Source organism: Protomyctophum bolini, assembly GCF_963924005.1.
Source record: "Protomyctophum bolini genome assembly, chromosome: 2".
In the NCBI taxonomy this organism is placed as follows: domain Eukaryota; kingdom Metazoa; phylum Chordata; class Actinopteri; order Myctophiformes; family Myctophidae; genus Protomyctophum; species Protomyctophum bolini.
Genome location: NC_137863.1, coordinates 11341362 through 11362154, shown reverse-complemented (window position 1 = coordinate 11362154; position 20793 = coordinate 11341362). Strand labels below are relative to the sequence as shown.

General features: G+C 45.9%; 1 protein-coding gene across 1 annotated transcript in view; it reads left to right on the top strand.

Moving 5' to 3' along the window:
* Window positions 1-20793, top strand: part of shq1 (SHQ1, H/ACA ribonucleoprotein assembly factor) — a 37952-nt gene that overhangs the window by 15177 nt on the left and 1982 nt on the right. Inside the window, exons 8-11 of the mRNA XM_080774945.1 lie at window positions 3710-3867; window positions 4431-4484; window positions 7428-7551; window positions 13270-13390. Of these exons, the coding sequence (XP_080631071.1) occupies window positions 3710-3867; window positions 4431-4484; window positions 7428-7551; window positions 13270-13390 (457 nt within the window). The remainder of the gene's footprint in view (window positions 1-3709; window positions 3868-4430; window positions 4485-7427; window positions 7552-13269; window positions 13391-20793) is intronic.

Below are 20793 nucleotides of genomic sequence, written 5' to 3'. Positions count from 1 at the left end.
CTGGAATGCTAAACATTCTAGGGCGGCGTCGGCCATCCAATGAGGTTGCTACTCCCGACCTCGAAAAGGTTAGCTAAACAGCTAAACAAACCTAGCTTCACAATGTACATACCTGTAATGTTGAGGGAAGCAGTCGGTTGTCGAGGGTCGTCACGTCGAGTGAGACTCGTGCCTTCGGCCGCTGCGTGAAGTAGTAGCAGTGTCGGTGGAGGCCTCCCGCTGGAGGGAGAGCAGCACCCAGAGCAAGCCGGCGAGGCCTGGCTGATGTCTTGGGTCTGGCTCCAAGGCCTGTTTACCAGTGAGGTGAAGAGCATGTGGAGCTTGTTGTTGGCGGTCCGAGCCGCCTTCCCGGCAGGGGAGGAGCCCAGGAAGGACTCGTCACGGTGTCTCTGAGACGCGTCGAGGTTGAGGGGTCTGAAGAGAGAGGACGAGGTGGTGGGCTGACTAGATCCCGCTGGAGGGAGAGCAGCACCCAGAGCAAGCCGGCGAGGCCTGGCTGATGTCTTGGGTCTGGCTCCACAGGTCTGTTTACCAGTGCGGTGAAGAGCGTGTGGAGCTTGTTGTTGGCGGCCTTTATCACCCCCGCAGGCCATCTTGGGTGTTGGTGTAGCTTGAAGAAGGAACCAGCAGTCCAAGACATTGTAGAAGCACTTCACTTTTAAGTTATAATATAATATCATTATATAATAATAATATATACTATAACAAAATTGTTGTGAGGAAAAGCTGTCTGTAACTCACAAAACAGGATAAAAAGAAAAGTGGTGGTGGAGTAGAAGAGTAGGACTCGTGGTGCACCACTGGGAATTGGGGAGGGCTGTCGCCACCCCCGCAGGCCATCTTGGGTATTGGTTGTAGTCTGAGGAAGAATCAGTAGCCCAAGTGGAAACTTCTTTAGTCAAGAGGTTGTTACAAACCCTGTTGAAACAGAGCCTTGGAAGGGGTCCATCATCGTGGCCATCTGTAGCCATGGTGGAGATGGCTTGTTCCTTGTCTTATTCTCAAACCCCTTTTTTTTAATTTCATTTTAAGTAAATTATTATTATTTATTTAGCACCACTACTAAATAAAAATATTTTTCTCACTTAACTCCCCTACTATAGAGGGTAACGTGAAGCGGAACACACACAGTGGTTAGCCTTCAGTCGACGGCTGAAGGCTACCCCACGTGTTGTTGCTGGCCCACCGTGTAATGGAGGGAGCCAGGGAGACCCTTTTCTTGTCCCCAATGCGGGGAAGGGTTGAGAGAGAGTGGGGAAGGGTTGAGAATGCGGCCCGTCTAGCCTGCGGTAGATGTAGACGCTTACAGCGCCTGATATTCCCAGGCGGTCTCCCATCCAAGTACTAACCAGGCCGGACCCTGCTTAGCTTCCGAGATCGGGCGTGTTCAGGGTGGTATGGCCGTAACGTACCGGTATGCCCGCCGTCACCGAGAGGTGTAGAAGCGAGGCTGCGGGCTGCGGCTAGGACTCAGATTAGTCAGCGACTAACGAGAGGCTAGCCGTGGAGAAAAGAAGCGGCAGCAACTCTGAAGCTAAACCACAGACAGGCTAACGGAGCTAGCTAACAGCTAACAACGCTAGCTAGAGGGTAATGAGAGGGAAGACAGAACAACAAGCCGCCGGGCAGGCTCACTTGTGTTATGAGTCTTATTTGACTTATCTGCTTAGTAGCTCGTAGAGAGAAAACACCTTCTTGTGGCTGCGAATCCCCGCGGTACAAGTCGGTTTTAGACTCGTCCGTCTTTCGGGAAAATACAACTTCAACAGCCGGTGTGAACTTTGGTGTACTCGTTGTGCTGTGTGCATCCAAGCGCAGAAAAATGTAGGAATGACTCGGCGTTCACGCCCACCGGTTTTATACCTGCGGGTCAGGACCGGAGGCGCCGCCTTGAGTGACAGCTCCACGAACCAATAAATTAGCTCGTGAGTTTATGTTTTGTTCTGTGCTCCAGCGCCACCAAGTGTCTCGGACCCATATGACTCTCTTCGAGAGAGGCACTTTAGACAACTCTTTTTGAGTGGTGCAACCACTCCAAGGAACAGCAATGTCCGTGTTCACCTATGTATTGGTTCACCTATGTGACGTTCATGAGCACCAGTATGACTATGAGTACCAGTAGGGGCGCTGTTGTGCCAGAAACAGAGAGAGAGACAGTGCTGCACTGTTGCCTGCTAATGAGAGAGAGAGGAGGAGGAGGGGGGAGTTGCAGTTGCCTAGTTCACACGGGTGTGAATTTTATACGTACATTTAAACATTTTAATATTTGCACCAACCTGAATGTGGGCTTTTGCAGTCTGCTCGTCTGTTATGCCTTATGTTTGACTGCGAGAAATGTATATGCCTGAGTGCAGGACATCCATGGGTTTTAGAGAGCCGACGTGTGCGTTTTTAGACGGACAGGGAGAGAGAATAGCTGCGTGAATGCATGCATGCATGCTAAGATGTTTGTGTCTGTGTGCTCTGCTTGGCTGTGTTGCGCTGATACAGGCATACAGCTGCACTGGCGAAGGACTCAGGTAGCGTCTGGTCTGTCTGCAGGGAGCTAAGCCCTGACGTAATGCAGCAGGAATCTCCCTCCCAGCAGAGCCAAGCTCCCACTGCAGCCAGAAGCTTCATTTGAACATTGTGCATCAGTGTACAGTGTGCCAGTGTGTGCGGTTTTGTGCAACACAGGGAAGAGATGTCATGTGTAACAGGGAGAGGAATGTGCATGCATATGTAGCGTGTCTGTGTATTATATGTCACAGTGCTTGAATGATTGTGTTCAGTTTGTGCCTTATATACCAGCTCGTTCTCACACATCAGGGGATCATTGTATAGCGCTCTCACCCCAACGCTCAACCCGCTCCTCATGCAGAGAGGACAATTGCTTTCAGCTGTTCCGTGAGCTGCAGAGGAAAGATCAAAACTGCTGAGTTAAAGTTGTTCCTGCACACGTTCAACGCGCTGTTAAACACAGATGCAGCAAACTTCAATGAGATTGTGCTTTCTTGGTAACATTAGACTATAGGTCCGCCTTTAGCAGATGTCACCATATTGGTGATGCTTCCTTCCTGGTCATTTTCCTGTCTCTTTAATCAGTCCCGTCTAAATAAACGCAAACTGCCTAAAATACATAAAACTAGAAACTCCTCGGGGTACAGGTCTCCACCAGGCCAGGTCAGGTTATTGTGGCCTCGTGGTGGTGCTATAATAGGCCAATGTGAAAATGGTGCCATTTCTTCTTACGCTTTTGATGGCAATTGGATGATTTGAGGCATTTTGTTCCAAAAATGTTTTGCCTGTTGGTGAAAAGGGTGGGATATATTCCTCAGCCTAGTAGGACAGTCCATGAAAAATGTCACATAAATTGCATGCTGCGTTCATTATTTGAGGCTTTTTGTTAAAAATGGGCCAATCCAACAAACTTTGAAAGCCAATGTTAGCCAATTAGGATGGGATATGAGATATCGGACAGATCCGTCTTGAGCACATGACTATAGAGATACTGTGTAACGTTTTTGGGGATTTTTGTCTCCACCAGGCCGAAGGCATGGGGAGAGAGTACGTTTTCCAGGAGGCCGACTTTTGAAAAACACATTTTTTGATATTACTCCTCCAGATTCTGTCCAAAAATCCCGCAAATCGTTACACGCCATGTGACGGGTATGGGCACTGATGGAGGAGGAAAAAGAGAATTCTGATCTTATCATATGTTCCCATGCAGTGGTGTGCTTCACTGACGATGAGAAGGACCAGCTACGGAAGTTCACCAACCGCTCCTACCTGCTGGACAAGGCGACTCGACACCACACTTGGCTCAGCCTGGTGGACATCCTCCTGGCCTACACCTATGAAGTGCGCTCGACGGAAGGAGAGCACAATGTAAGTGTGGGTGTATATGACGAGATAACGCCTCTTCAAAAGCCACTTGGCCGCAGTTGACAAAGCTCTCCCGATCCTCAAATCCTTTAGACCACCCCTTTCATTTCATTCAGAGCCTTAAGAGATTACCGTCAGATCCATGAGCTCAGCCCAGGCCTCCCTTCGTGTCACTCCTGTATGGAAGCGTAAGGAGGCACTCGGTGAACAAGCTGCCTTTCACGCAGATCACTGGCAGTGTGAGTGAAGATAACTGAGATGTTGTAGACGTAACAGCATGCCAAAATACAGAGCCCAGCTGGAAAACATTCTTGATGTCGTTTCATATGCAAACGTTTAACACATTAGATGCAATGGCCCGAAACCGGTTCCAGAACCAGAACAATGTTCCACAGGATTTCTCCTCGGGTTGGTTTTGACCACTTTAATAAGATGGGTCCAGTTTCCAGGTCGAGTAATTCCCATGTCCTTTAATATAAGCCGGGTGGTACAAACTGTAGCTCCATGCCACGGTTCACATAATGGTGGCGTTAACATTGATGATGTGATTTCTCTTTTCCTTGCAGGTGGAGTCACCATGGACTATCAGGAAGCTGAGTGGAACCCTATGCTGGCTAGAGGTGAGAGGAAGGGGGAGATTAGTTGTTTGTGTTAAGATTGTAGGTAGTGTTAAGCATTGGTAGTGTTTAGAGTGTTAGTGTAAGCGTGGTGGTTGCAGTGGTGTCCTAAAGGTTAGAGGAGCGCCCTTGTTGCTGGTTCGATTCCCCGGACCGGCAGGAAAATCTGGGTGGGGATGTGAATGGGCACACTCCCCCCAACACCGCTGAAATGCCCTTGAGCAAGACACCGAACCCCCAACACAAATATGCAGGGTGTTGCTGAAAATGAGCACTGGTGTTCAGCTGCTACCCATGGGAAAGCGAAACCCTTGGTTAGTCCCCCAAAGGCTAATTCTGTTTCAGCTTCACCCAGCTGATGGCTTCTCAGATGTTTATGATAAGATCTCAGGAGGGGCAGTTATGGCTTCAGTGTCTTGCTCAGGTACACATACACACAGACCAGGGCCAGGAGAGGAAACTGTGACCTTTCAATTTATGCACGACAAAGACACAAATCATCCATGAAGAAGTAGGGCTTGGTAAACTGAGCCGACTGCTGTGTGCGTGCGTGCGTGCGTGCGTGCGTGCGTGTGTGTGTGTGTGTGTGTGTGTGTGTGCACGCATTGGGACATGCGTGAGGGCTAGTGTACGTGTTAGTGGCTGAATGCATGAATGTAGAAAAGAAGTTAACCACGGCTCAAGCCTTGGCTGCTTTGCCTGACAACTCGCATCACAGAGATTTGCATTGAACGTGATTGGAGCAGTACAGCTTGATCCATGTCTACCACAGCGCATGGTGGAGGTTCTTGACATTTGGTAGACATGAAGTATTGCCTACCCAAACGGCAAAAACAAGTCTGTTCCCAGCTGAGAGTGAATGAAGAGATGTGCAATGTCCGTCTGTCTCCAAACTGCTGTGTGTGTGCGTGTGCGTGTGCGTGTGTGTGTGTGTGTGTGTGTGTGCATGCATGCCAGCGCTGAAATCATACTAGAGGAGTGTCCCAGGGGCGTATATGTGCAGCTCATTTTACACCTCGAGACGAGACAGCTGTTAATCCTCTCATTTGGACCATTAAACCTGACAATGGGAGCGGAGTGGGGTGCGTTGCGGGGTGGCGGGGCGTATGTGAGACCTTGACCACCGGCATAAGAGGTAGCAGTTTGCCTACAACAGTGATAATGGAGGAGGTGGTAATGGCAGGCTGCAGCTGCCTGGTTCTCATGCTCAGTCAGTCAACAGAGCTGTCGGCTCGTGCTGACAGAACCCCCCCCCCCCCCCCCCCCCCCACAGCACTCTGTCACTCTCTCCACCCCATATCCTCTCTCCGTTCTCCCGCTTTCCCCATTGTCTTCCGCTGTACAATAGATCGCTCTCCGAATTTGTCCGCCTGTCTGTCTGCCTGCCTGCCTGTGTGTGTCACAACTGATACCAGCTCCTGTGCCTCATTCCACCTTCCCTTTGTGCTCCCGTCCTCCCTTATTCTCTCTCTGTGTCTGTCTCTCTCAGTTGCTGCCTCTGTCTTTCTCTGTCTCTGTCTGTCTCTCTCTGTCTCTGTCTGTCTCTCTCTGTCTCTGTCTGTCTCTCTCTGTCTCTGTCTGTCTCTCTCTGTCTCTGTCTGTCTCTCTCTGTCTCTCTCTGTCTCTGTCTGCGCAATGCCGAAGCAGACCTTATTTACGCTCCTGTTAAATAAGCCTGAGGGAGCACATGATCCCCAGTGACATTCGCACGCGAGCTCACTAGCACATTCTTTTTATTATTATTATTTTAGATGTATTTTTGGCATTGTTATTGTTGGCAGAGACAGGACACCAAGAGCTGAGAGATGAGAGACATAAGGGATAAGACAGAGATGTGATTTTAAACTGGGTCCTCTAGGAGCTTAATGATGGTCTGTACTGTAGACTAACTGGCTGAGCCACCAGACACCCACTCATCCCCTCGCTTCTTGAGAAGAGAATCCTCCTTTATCCTTTTCCCAGTGATTAAAGAGCAACAGCAATTTAAAAAGTTATGTTTTAAAGCGTAAAACATGTGTTTTAATTAAAGGGTTATTATTACAAGTCCTAGTTTTTTCTTTTTTTCATAAATGCAGCAGTTCTTAGGAGTAATTAACTACTCGCATTTCCGGATGACATGATGACGTTGACAAAGAGAAATAGAGCGTGTCGAGTGAGAGTTCTTACAGGTAAGTCTCGACCAGTCCGTCGAGACCGTCACTTTGGAATGGATATTGGATGAGCTCCGTTTATAGGGAGAGGGTGGGCGAGAGAGAGAGAGGCACACAAAAGCAGCAGTGCAAAGCTAACTTTTAATATTATTTAATAAGTGGCTGTTAAAAAAAACGATCTATTTCACGATGTCGTCTTGGACATGAGATTTTAGGCTAAAAGCAGAACTGCCAACTCCACCAGTTAACCCCTGCGTGTGATAATAAATGATTGAGAGAGAAAACTACGAGAAAATGGTTCACGTCTCCTCTGTTCTTTGAATGGATTATTTATGTATTTTTTCAATGGATTAAAGCTATGGAAGTTTTGTGAGCTTACAGTCAAATGAAAACGGTGACACATCAAGCATTTCCCAGCACTTTTACTCCCAAGGAGGGCATGTGAAAACGGTCTCTGCCATTCCCATTCCAGCAAGTTATGCTACTTTTTTGCCAGAACTATACTGGCACTGTAGGGAACTGTAGTGTAGTGAATGGCGCTGCAATTCACACCAGGGGAACAGGCCCTCCTAGTTTAGAGGAAGCGATTTGCCATAACTCCAAAATGTCTGTCCGGGATTGGTCCGTGTTTGGTCACCTATTGTTGCCCATTTGTGTCTGAACTAACCTGGTCTTTGGTCTGGTATAATGAATGTCATTGGTGTAACCCTATAGACATACAGCTGGTATAATGAACGTCATTGGTGTAACCCTAAACATAAAGCTGGTATAATGAATGTCATTGGTGTAACCCTAGACATACAGCTCCATGCAGGAGGTCCTGGTGTCGTTTGGACGGAGGGTCCTGTCCTTCCCACTCTACAGACACTTTGACCTGATCTCTGCTGCTGTTCGAGACACAGCCTGTATCCTGCAGTCAGGTGAGTCTCCCCCCCACGCACACACTACACACAATAACCCTGTGACCTTTTCCACCCTACAGACTGGTAATGACCCCTGCCAGTGTCTGCTGTCAATGGCTCCTTTGTGGGCTGCAGTCAGTGTGAAACGGGGTAGCCCACATTGAGTGTGTTTGGCTTTGTTTCCCATCACTCTGGGAACATGATTGGTTCTAATGAGTGATAATTGATTTGGTCCTACTACTCTGTGGTTTCTTCTGAGGAATGTTTTTACAACGAAGAAAAAAAGCTCCTGTAGTCTGCAGCCAGACAGAGCAACTGTTGCTGGCTGTCTGTTTTATGTGGTGTGATGCAGCTTGTTTTAAAGAAAATATTTACGGTGTATATATATTATTCTGTGGAGGCGGTTAAAAAGGCAGTCTGTGCACTCTGTTTTTGAGCAGTACCTAACCGCTCCAATGACTGGCCGCGTGTGTATGTCTATGTATGTCTGTTTGGAGTACGAACAGCTGTAATACCGGTGGCAGCCAGCCTGCGGTGTTGTTGAGCAGCCTGCACCGCTCGGTTCACACGGGTGTGATTTTTAAGTCAATGCTGTATTTCTTCTTTTTTATACTGAATATATTCTCTATTCTTCACATTTATGGAACCAAATGCCTCAAATCATCCAATTGCCATCCAAGGTGTAAGAAGAAATGGCACCCTTTTCACATTGGCCTATTATATAGTGCCACCAGGAGGCCACAACCTGACCTGGCCTGGTGGAGACCTGTGCCCCGAGGGGCACCTTTTCTAGTTATACATCAGGTGACATGGTCGTCTACATATTGAATGGCTGGGTAGTTGTTTTAAATATACCCAACGAAGATCCATCATGGATCTAAACATTGTCTAGTTTTGTACTAATAAAATAAATCTGAGCATTGCAATCCTAACAAAGCCCAAACACCAAGGTATAAGATTGTATTCAGGCCAGCAATCCAATGTCTGGGCAAAGAGTGCTTCTCATGCATACTATGGCATGTCTGAAAGTAATACTCCTCCAGCTAAAGACAGAAGAAGAGGGTGGCCTGCCTGCCTCCCTGGCCCCACACCCCTCGGCGAAAGAAACGTGAGATTAGTTCAGAGCGGACTGTTGACTTTGATATCTAAAATCCTGGAGTAATCTTTAAATCAAAAGCCCCCAGGCAGGGAGATAAAACACGACAGTGTAAACACAGTAGGAATAGTGTGAGGGCTAAGATTATCCAGCTTGTGATGATTTTAATGCTCGTAAACGCTGGCAAATTAAAAGCCTTTTAAACCACAGATTAGCATTTCCGCGCCTCATTAAGTCGGAAGATGAGTTGATCAGGAGAAACGACATGCAGAGTCACTGCGCTGAGGAGAACCCTCCTTGCTTGCTATGCAATCCCACTTTCAGCACTCGCCTTTTATTCTCTTTACAGAAAACACGCTTCACCTACGATAATGAGCCTTTTCACATTCTCACCAGTCCTTCCAAGCCTGGAAACTGGTCCAAAGCCTCTGGAAAGCTCATACCCTGGCTCTGGATTGTACAAGGCCAGCCAACTGGTGATGGCAAGGCCTAAGCAGACAAACAACAGCGAGAGGCAACTGTTTATTTGTGTGAATTTATTAGGGGGTGATTTTTCTCAGTTTTGTGCCATACCCCGCACCTTGTCTGCAACGTCTTTATTATTTGCAGGCATTAGTGGAAGTGTGAGTAACAGGGCTTTCCCACTACAGTAATTCAGCTTGGCATTCGTGTGTGAGTGAATGCACTTTTTCCTCCCCAGCGTTGCCACACGCGCTAATTAATTTGTCAGCATAAAAGGCGGATGGAAATGCGCACTCCAATTTGAGGCATTTCATTTAAGCATCCGTGAAAAGCAAACATTATGCAAGGTATTATGAAAACAAACCCATTAATGGCCGCGTACAGGTTAAGGCCTTGGAGGAAATGTTATCCGGGGGTAAATATTTGAACAACCCTCTGGCACCGTGGTGAGTATTCTCAAGGAGCACCCCCCCCCCTCCCCCCAAGCTGCCTGCTAAGTGGTTTTAACCCACGGGGCCTCGGGCATGGAGAACGTAGCAGGATAGAAAGCCTCACCGTGGGCTACGAGGTGACTAAGGAACCACTGAAGTGCATCTGGTGGGTGGGTGGGTGGGGGGGCTATCATGCTGCTGTCATATCCTGAAGGACTAGCCAGGGAACCGTTCTTTGTCATACCCGTTAGTCACTGTGGCAGGTCCCCCCCCCCCCCCCACACACGCACACACACACCTCACACTTCCTGCTGTCATTCACTCACCACCAACTCAGTTTTCATAGTCTTATTTAGACTTGGATTTGTTCGTGTGCCAAACATTCTGCAGGGAATTTATAGAATTTCATAGGAATGGATGCAATAGAGTGTGTGGTGTTTGTGTGTGTACAGCATGTTTCAGAGACAGTGAGGCAGTGCTGACAGCTTCTAGAAAATGTGCAATGACTTGACTGGAATATGAAGTCAGTGAGTGGTAGCTCTGTGGCAGCACTGTTACATGATTTCATGCTACTATTATGAACATATGCATGCAGCATGGGCCTCTCTGTGCCTGTTCGGTTCAATATGAACTGATTCAACCCTTCATCACAGCTGGGAGGGCATAAGGTTTTCAAAAACCATCGCAAACAAGTTTGTGCCCCTGGTGGTCTGTTTGCAATGAATCCAATATTTGTAGTACCGTATTGTGCCGAATATAACACGACTCTGATTATAAGACGATCCCCATCTTTCGAGACTCATTTGTGGAAAAAGAACACTGAATGTCAACTAATCTAGTCCCTGATTATAATACGACCCCGTTTTGTAGGATATTTCCATTGGAGGAAAAAAAAACATAGTCTTATATTCAGGCCAATAGGGTATATGGCTTAAAATAAAACCTTAAATAAGCTGAGGGCCATCTTGAAAATCATGCCTTTCCAGAAGTTAGATTTCCATTCAATTCTTTGTATGTTATTTAGCATGCCCAGTAGTAACAGAATCCATTGAAAAATCTTTTCTAGTAATTATTTGGTGTTTCAACCATATTCTGACCTATCTAATACTGGATTCATTGCAAACAGACCACTAGGAGACGTGGTCAACTTCTTTGGGATGGTATTTGAAAACCTTGTTATACGTTACACCATGCTAAAAATCTAAAACTTGTCACCAAGTGTATAATAAATTGTTATGATCTTTTACATATTCAATTCCAGTAAGCTGTCAGCAGCTATCGTGGACGCCATCATGAAAATGATGCCTTTCCAGAACATAGATTTTCAAAAATTCTTAGTATGTTATAAACAACAGTAACAGAACCCATTGAAATGTTTTATTCTATCAATTATTTAGGGTTTCAACCATGTACTACTAATATTGGATTTATTGCAAACAGACCACTATGGTGATGGTTTTTGAAAACCTTATGCCAATACCCAACACCATGCCAGTCTTGATGATTTTGGGCAAATTCCCCTCCCAGTGACAGACAGTATAAGACTGTTAGATCTCCTCCTGCCACTCCCTCTCATACTCTCTGTACAGGAGATGAAAAGGAGAACAGCTTCTCTCCTGCTCCTGTAAACTTAACAGAAGTTCCTACATCGAGAAAAGATTTTAATCTGACAAAATTGAGCGTTCAGCATGTTTTCCCTGAGTGCCATGCCTGAACTTGTGAATTTTGTAACCTTCCTTCTCGTATAAAAGGTCCATTGTTTTCAGTGACTGACTTCATACCAACTGTAGAAGCCATTTCATTATTTTATTTTTATTATATTATTATCAGTAGTTATTTCATTTATGGTATTTGTTTTGTTTCATATCGTTTTGGGGCACTAGGGGCACACCTCACTCCGGCAGTGTATGTGAAGCCGGTAATTGGGGTAAGGTAATGTTTATTTTATTTTTTTCCCCAGAGCAAGGGAGAAAATCATTATAGTCGTGGACTGTGCTTGTTGGAAGGGAGCAAGAACTCATTATTACACCTATAGGAGGTCTAGACGGCTCCCTTCTGGATCTCTAACGGACCTGGACCATGCAGATGACACATCGTCAACCTGCAGGTTGGCCAGAGTGGAGACAGAGGGTGACATGGTTGGCGCTAAATGGCAAGAAAACAGAGATTATCACCTCGTATAACATCCTTCCAGTCCATCTGCAGTCAAAGGTCAATGGCTTTAAATAACTGGGCTTGTGTGTCAACTCGACAGAGCAAGTGTGTAAATTGCTGGAACGCAAGCCTCTGAATGTCATGACAAGTGTGTGGAAGTCCAACCTCGCCCCGACCTATTTAGCACAGATTCTTCTCAGACAGCGCCTGTTGAGTCCGTTCTTACGACCTTGAATGTGTATGTATGGGTGCTAGCTACACCAGTGTAGCTAGCAACTATGTGCAGTACTAAACATCAACCAGGGTGGGCACGTTACTAACAATATGGGGATTGGGTGAGTAAAAAGATGCTAGCATACAGGAGAATGAGGCTTTCCAGTCACTGCCTAGATACCAGGAGTTCTCAGCCAGAAAACACCCAGGCATCAATCACGACGGCATCCCACATCTAATACCTACATAGATGTACTGAAGAAAGACGCAGAGGTGGAGAGTACTGGTGATCTGCTAGCCCAATGTATGGAGGATAGCCTGGATAGGCAGCTGCCTATATAGCTTTGTTTGCCTTCGCTGCCTAAACCTAACCTCAGTACAACGGACCCTAACCCTAACCTCAGTAAAACGGACCCTAACCTCAGTAAAACGGACCCTAACCTCAGTAAAACGGACCCTGACCTCAGTAAAGCTGCCTATAGAGGTGGTGCCGGTGCCACCAGCCCTCCAGCAGAAAGAGCTAGTGCATTTTCCGGCAATGCCACGGCAGTGTTTCCTTTGCCACGGCAGTTGTGTCCTTAAAATAAATAAACATGATCAGGAAAAGATTCTCTGTGATAAAACGGGGCGATTCTTTCCTGAAAGGAGGAAATCAAACCTCGGCAGAGATGCGTTCCACACTGCTCAAAGTGCTCATGGTCCTTCTCAGAGCTGGATCCAGGTGGAGGCACTCCAGTTCCCTTCCAACTGCCCCGTGGCTCGAATGTGAACCATAAATGTTTGTGTAAGGTTTTCCTCGCTGCAAGTGTGCTGTTTGTTTTGATTGGGCTGGAATGTCTCTGGTGGAGAAGAGTGTTCTCTCTGACCCTCAGTCTAGTGTCAGTCATCTCCCAGTGCTATATTTATAGTCCTGATTGGCGTGAACAGTGTGGTGTTGGTGGTAAGGCTATTTTTGTAGTCTGGACAAGAAGTCGTTTTTCAGAATAAATGGACTGCAGTTCTTTAGAGTTGAAACTAGTTTTGTCGCTGGAGTGAATTGAAGTCTTGTTCAAGGATAACAAATACAGAATCGACAGGCTTCGAACATATGGTCACATGATTCAATGATAAAAGAAATGTACACAATTGAACAATTGTACAAGCTTTCATTATTAAGTGGTACGGATCAAATAACACTCCAGCTTGTGATTTCTTCTTTATCTTTGTACCTGTACCTTGGCTTTTATGTATGGCACAATGCACACTGCAAGTCATTAAGAAACACTGTCTGCCTGAACACAGTCTGCCACGCTGGAGTGCATTGGCATTACTAATAAGGAATAACACAGTGTGAATAACAGTGTTTTTGCATTTGTCTACCATGTCTTTTTCTCTGCCCAGGGAAAGCCTGTATCCTGAAATGCCTCCTGGATATCCACAAAATCTTTAGGGAGAATGATCCAGCCTACATATTGAATGACCTTTACATTACAGACTACTGCATCTGGATCCAGAGGGTCAAGTAAGTTCTCTCTCACACACACACACACACACACACACACACACACACACACACACACACACACACACACACACACACAGAGAGAGACACACAGAGAGAGAGAGAGACACACACACACACACACACACACACACACACACACACAGAGAAAAAGAGACAAACACACACACACACACACACACACACACACACACACACACACACTCAACATGCAAAGACATGTATATCGCAACATGTCCACATATACTCATACAGTGACACACGCACGCGCACACACACACACACACACACACACCTCAGAGACCTTCATCTCAGAGAATTACCTCCAGGGCCAAGGGAAGTGCCTCTCTGTCCCAATGATGCATCAGTGCTCTGGGGTAGGAGAGGATTAACGGAGTCATTTGTCACAGCGGGGCCAATTGAATGGCCAAGCCGGTGAGAGATGCAATCTCTCAGGTATCCATTATCCTTGTGTCAAAAGTGTGTTTAAAGAGTCTTAGGTGAACCCGTCTCCATCAGAAGTCCAGCACATTCACACCATATGAGGCTTATCCAGCTGTGTGCACTTATGCGTGTCTTCTTGCCTCCTTGTGTGGGTGCAGTGTTCTACTGGCATTACACGCTGTACCTTTCAGTTCCTTCCTAAATGATAAAGGGTCCACAGCTCTACTACTTTGCCCCAGTGCATATTTTACAATTTACTTACACATCTCAAATGTGAGCCTGCAAGCACATTACTCAGTAATGAGCTGTATTTTTCTCTTGGCCAGCGTTCAGCCAAGTGGTGTGCTCATTTGGAAAGATCCCAGTTGAAAAATGTGTGCCTGATGTTGTAGGCCCAGCGCCCAGATGGAGGCACGATAAAAAAAAGTCTGCAGGGATTCACGGCCCCCACCCCCAAAACCCCTCACATTCTGACTTCTACAATTTTCCAGCAAAGTCTGAATTCCACCTTGAACAAGAAAGGCTACAGACATTAGAGTCGGACACTTTTAGAAATCAATGTCTCAAACCGGATTCAGTGGTCTGACCTTCTGTCTATCTCTTTTGCCACAGTAGACGAAGGGAGAGGTGGACAGAATAGAAGAGGGGCAAGTATATGGGCAAGGCAGCCTCTTTGTTCTGCTCTGTGTGATTGTGTCGGCTTGCTGCATCGCTGTCAGCCCACTGAAAAGCTCAATCATTCTCTCGGCTCAGCCCCCGTCTAGGAGATGAGACGGCAGAGGAGGGCACCTGAGGTTGAGTGTTTCTCCATCCCCTCCCCTCCCCTGCTGTGGGTAGAGCTAAATGTCAGCTTGACCTAACATGCTGACTCCTACCACACGCCACATCAATCATTAAATGGATTAGCCTGCGCTCTCGTAGCAGTGACCTGTAATTGAATTTGTTACATTTCCTTTCACTGTTTAGACATTTTTTTCCTCGCCCCAGTCAATAAACAAACCAAAAGGCATTGTTGCTTCTTCCCTCTATGTGTTATATCAGCTGTTGAGTAGGCAAAATACAAAAACTACACAGAGTCAGTGAATCCCTCTGAAAGCCTTCTGGGCACTTCTGGGACACAACCATAGCTGTCACAGTATGAGCTCTTCTTTCAGCTACTGTACTGTACTGTACATTAGAAATGCCATGCTTACTCTGGCAGCTCCATTGTTCTCAAACCGTGATATGGTATGAGAAGAGGTAGGCTATCGCATGTATGATAGCAGAGACTTGTCAAAATGCGAAGTTGCAAAAGACACTCACTTGAAGCCAATAGCTCTTGAGAAGAATGCGGTCCGCTATCGCACGTATGTGGTTTGTTGTGGCATTCCCTTTGTGCGTCTGACAGGTTTGATGACAGATTGTTTAAGCATTGCTTTCCCTCACTGGGAGATGTCGTGTGTGTGTCCCGTCCCCGTGTCCCCCGCCCCGCACAGGATTTGTCATCCTTAGCTGAGTAGTCTCTGGTAGTGTGGTTGGGTAAGATGAGGTGTAATCTATACCCCCACCGCAGTCCTGTATCTCATCCCTATACTCAGACAAGGCAAGACGTGATCAGTCGCAGATGATGGACACGCCGATTAATGAGTGTTTGCCGACTGGGAGCTTTGATTTATGCCATCTCCTCCTTGTCCCACATGCATTTCTACTCCTAAAGTTCCTCTGACTGCTGAGACATCAGCCTCAGATTTACGGCCTCATAAAGACTTCACTGTGATTTAGAACGTGGGGGAAGGCTTCCCTTCTAACTCGGCACACATAGCCTATACAGCGAGAAAGTTGACCCCACAGCCCCTGGAACGAAGAGTCCGATCGAGCATCAAATTACTCCTATTTCACCTTGTCTCTGTGACACCGAGCGCTTTATTTGTTTACTACACCGGAGAGCGTTCCAAAATTCCTCACACACTTCCTTTGTGGAAACTGTGGCAACTTTAACCTCCCACACCCTTCCAGTTCCTAATTATGTCTGAATAGCAGAGCGAATTGTTGTTCCAAATGGAGCAGCAGCCTCTCTACTCCATTAGTTTCTTTTTCAGTCTTCGGCTGCCAAAGCCCCCGCAGAGTTGCTGGACTGCAAAGAAAAATCCACTTTCCTCATTTTCTCTCTCGCTCACTCTTCCCTTTTTATCAAAATGGCCTGGACAGAAGCCAGTGTAGATTCATGGTGGCCAGCATCGACAGAGCACCATAATACTGCTGTTGTATTACTGCACTGCAGCTGAATCGGTGGAGCTTGAACTTCACGCCTCCTCCATTTACTCTCTACCACAATCTTTAATTGGGTCAATTAAATTCCAGAGCAAAAACACCATGGTAATGTGATCAGTTTGCTTAGGGTTTATTTACTCCCACGGTGGAGCATGTAGGTGTGGACAGAGCACACTTCATTGTTAGCTCTTAGTTTTCACTCTTTTCTGATCACTAAATACATGAGCCGTCTGCAAATGCATGAATGTGGCAATTTAAAATAAAGGTCTTTACACACCAGGAAGGTGGCAAAGCATCTGAGTATACTCATATAGTTAAAATCAACCTTGGCCCAAATAAAAACATTTAGCGTAATATTCAGCTTCGGTTTTTTGTTTGGGGTTTTTTTTTGGGGGGGGGTGATTTGATTGCACACAAAAAACAAAATCTATGAGAGGCCCTGAACAATGGAAGTGTTGTATAGAAAGACATTCAAATGTCTTGTCATATACAATGTCAATGCCCAATGAAAACAACACGCACTTTGCAAACCTTTCTTTTTGGGAGTCTGAAACAGCTCCCAGGTTCTCTCTCTCTCTCTCTCTCTCTCTCTCTCTCTCTCAAACCCCCTCCTCTCATTCATCTCCTGTATTGTGTATGACAAAGGCCAGAGGAGAGAGTTGTCCACAGCACTGAGTAAAGAAAGAGAGGGGGAGGGGAGTAAGGGGGGGTTACCCCACAGGAAAGAACCTGCTGATCCTCCAACAACGAAGATCGTCCTGGGGTCAAGCCAGGGGCGGTCAGTGTGTCAGTTAAGCCCCATGGATAGACAGACGCCTGTAGAATGTACTTTAACTTATAGACCTCTGCCTGGCCTGGCTGGTCAGCACTAGGCACTCGCTACCCTGATTTTCTTTCCCAGGGTCACCTAGCCAGAATAAAGATCCTATTATTAATATTACGGGCTATTTCCATGGTTGTCCCTCGACTGCGCAGCAGGCGCTGTTCGTGAAGAAGGTCTTTCTCGGACTACTAGGCGGCATCACATCTGTCAGACATGTGTCCTATAGAGTCTTTGATGTTTCAGATAGCAGACCGGCGTCTATCCGATGTGTGCGCCTCTAGCACAGAGACAGAAGATCCTAGAGCCCCGCTGGGCCGAACAAAGACACGAGTGTCTCCCAGCTAACAGGGATAAGTAGTACAGATTTCCTCTCCGCATGAGGTCTCGCCATCTTTTGTCTGGTTACACACACAACCATCTTGCACACGCACTTACACACCCCGTTTGCATAAGTAGGACAGTAATGATGCAGGCATGAATGAAGCAATGTCCCCCCCCAAGATATACAGTATTTTGGAGCCAATGGCTAGTTTTGGATATGAGATTATTTGAACTACTTATGACTGGCCGGAGCTAGGGGTGGTCCGTTCATGATTGTTTTGGGGGCTAATGCTGGATTAGTTTTTTCTTTTTTTTTTAAAGAAAATGTTTACTCTACACTTCTTAGAATGGTCTTACCCGTGTTATTGTAACCATTATGAAGACACTGTCTTTACATAGACTTGTGGTTTGATTAAGTTTTCCCCTTATTAAACTAGGGCTGCAACTATCAATTATTTTCGTAGCGATTGTATATCAACAAATTAACGTGAAAAACTGTAGACGAATAGTTTAAGTCCATATTTTATTCTGACCCTTCCACAAAAAGGCCTAGTTGTCCTGACCCGTTATCCATCATTTATACATTATGGATAATTAGTGTGGACTTAAACTGTTATTCGTCTATAGTAGGCTACTGACCAAATCGGTCAGTCTGAATGACCACTTAAGCCGCACACTCCATATTTGGGCGTAGCTGCATTGGGAACTCCTTCTATGGTTATTAGTCATAGTGTATATCTTATATCTTATATCATTTTAATATAAGATAATACTTTTGTCGCACAAAAATAGCGTATTGTGAGCTATTCCTCATTACTATTTCTACTTTTAAAATAATTTGAAAGAAAAAAATTAAGATTGAAGTTTTCTCCCTGAATTGATTGGATTTCTTCTTTCTTTTTATATTTCTTTTAAATAAATTGAATGGATTAGTTTTTAATGATTATTAAATTCACCCAGTGCCAGATTTTCTATTTGTCCTTACCTTTTAAGTAGTCACAGAATATTTTATGTCCACTATTATGATTTATCCCCCGATAATTAGAGTGCCATTCGCCTGGTGTTCCGTGAGTCAACCGGCCGTGCCATTCCTTCATTCTCCATTGAAAATCCTATAGAATGAGAGTGGAGTGTTTTTAGCGAACAGTCAAATGGAGACTCACATGGTGCGCAAGGGCGCCATATATCGTAAACCACTGAAAACCTAAAATCTCGTCTTTCTTGTATTTGGCACTTGCAGAGCCTTGGATGAAAAAGAAAAATCTCGTACACAAACACTCACACACATTATCTCTCTTTTAAAACAAGAAATCGTGAAATAGCAGATATTTTTTTTCTAATTTGGCCAATCACTGATCGAGTGCCGATAAATCGGACGTACGCGTTAAGGGTACCTTCTAAACTCAAACTATAGATGGTTTTCGAGAGAAACTGCAACTTTTTGAGTATGATGAATAGAGAAAAGATGCTTTTTGAAGTTTTAAACCAACAGCAAAGAGAGGAGACAGCGAGAGCAATCTTGTAGAAAGCTAAACCTAGCTGCGAGTGCAGACTAGGTACATACAGTACTCCTGTATCCCACTGTTTGACTCCTCTCAGGTCTGGAAAGTCTAAGCCAAGCCCAGCAGGAATCTGAAATATTTCTGCCTCCAGGTCTTTGTGAGCGCAAACCAAACTGAATGATTTTTTAATCATCAATTATGGCTGGGATTCTTCAACATTATTTATGACTTTGAGCCAAACCCCAGCAATCGTGCCAAACATACAGCATTTTTTATTTATATGAAGATTTCTATAGTCTGTCTGTCAGTGAATGCGTCTCTGCTTCGCATGTCTGGGATCAGAACGGCAGTCCAGCACCTTTTGACCAGTTAGGTATTCAGTCAAGCTGACATTCTCACATGTGCCTGCCCGGTGGCTCATCCACCATTGAATGATGCTGTAGCTGTGCTCTTATTTCACATTTATACTTCTGAAAAGGAGCTTTATCTGCGACGCCTGAAGAACAGAGACACGTTGAACGAGTCACTCTTTCATCGAACACAAGCCTGATGAAAGAAAACTGTAGTATGTTTTGTACCTTGGATTCTTCACAGGCAGGAGACACACGCGCCGCGCACACACGCGCACGCACACACTCTTCCTTGTTCTCAAGGACTCTGTCTGGCAGACAGAGGCGTCGTTCTGTCGTGCAGAAGATTTCCAACCTTGAAAAAGCCACCACTCCTCAGTTTAATGACGGCAAGCCACAACAGTGGTGTGGTAATGACTGGATTGTGTACAACATCACCCACCCCCCCTCCCCCTCATCGAAGGAGCCTTTGTATTCACCGCAGGCGCTGCTTTTCCCACCACAGAGTGAGGGAGGGGAGAGAAAAAAACAAGCGCGCCTCTCCAGCGCTAACTCAATAATGACTTCCCACGGGGGAGAAGAGAATATTGTGCCGTCTTTGAACTGGCAGTGCTGCAGGACACCCCACGGTCCCAGATCCACTGCAGGAAGTTCTCACAGGAACTTTAAAGAGATAGCCAGGACTGTACACACACACACACACACACACACACACACACAAACACTCTGTGTTTCTCTCTCATCACGTCTTCGTAGCTTACATTATTTTTTATTTGGTTATTATTTGTTCTCCTTTTTTCACCAAATTGTCCCATGTCAAGCTTGGGTTGTTCACAGTGAAGTTCACAGTGAATTCAGGGTCATTGTTCATGTTGTGCCTGTTTCTTTTTCTTTTCCCCCCGGGGAACCTGCCCATCCCCCCCACCCTCTCGTTTTCTTTTCCATTTCTTTTCCCCCCTAGCTTATCCAGAGAATGAGAGTTCTTTGGATTCAGCACAATCTATGCGATCTGTTTACACAGTCCCTCCTGAGGTCTTAAATGAACATACAGCCCCTCTCCGTTACGAACTCCTTTAAATGCTTTTTCCTCCCCAGAGTGAGGGAGCTCGTTAGGGCTGTGTGGTATTGGTAAGGAGCCATCGTGGTGCTCAGCGCGGTGGGTTAATTGGCCCAGCGAGAGTGGCAGGAACACTCCTCTAGTAGCAAGGAAGTGAATGGTGGAGGGCGACGCTACCTCGACTGTCCTCACACACCTTACACATTGATGGATGTGGGCTGTGCCATGCAATGCCTGCTCCCCCGGTGATAATTGGGCTGCTCGCTAAACTTAACTTCACCTGCCAGGACGGATAGCAACTGCAAGGAACTGTGCAAGGAAGGCCCTTATTTTAAATGTAAACCATATTTATTTTACTTGAAGGGGGCGCCTTATAAAACGCAATAAATAAAAGAACAAGTTCTGCTTCTGTAAAACGTAAGCCCCGGCAAAGGACACATTCTTTAATAAACTGCTTTGTGAGTGTATGCTATCTTGATATCTTGTAGAAGGGGAGAATATAGCTTCAGGGTGTTTGCTTTTAGGTGTTTTTTGGTCCAGACTTATTGACGGCACTGCAGTCATGTATTTTACACCACCGTAGGCCATTCAAGGTTGTCTCGACTTCTCATCCCCAAGGATTTATTCTTGTTTTCCTCAACTGTGCCGTGATTGTT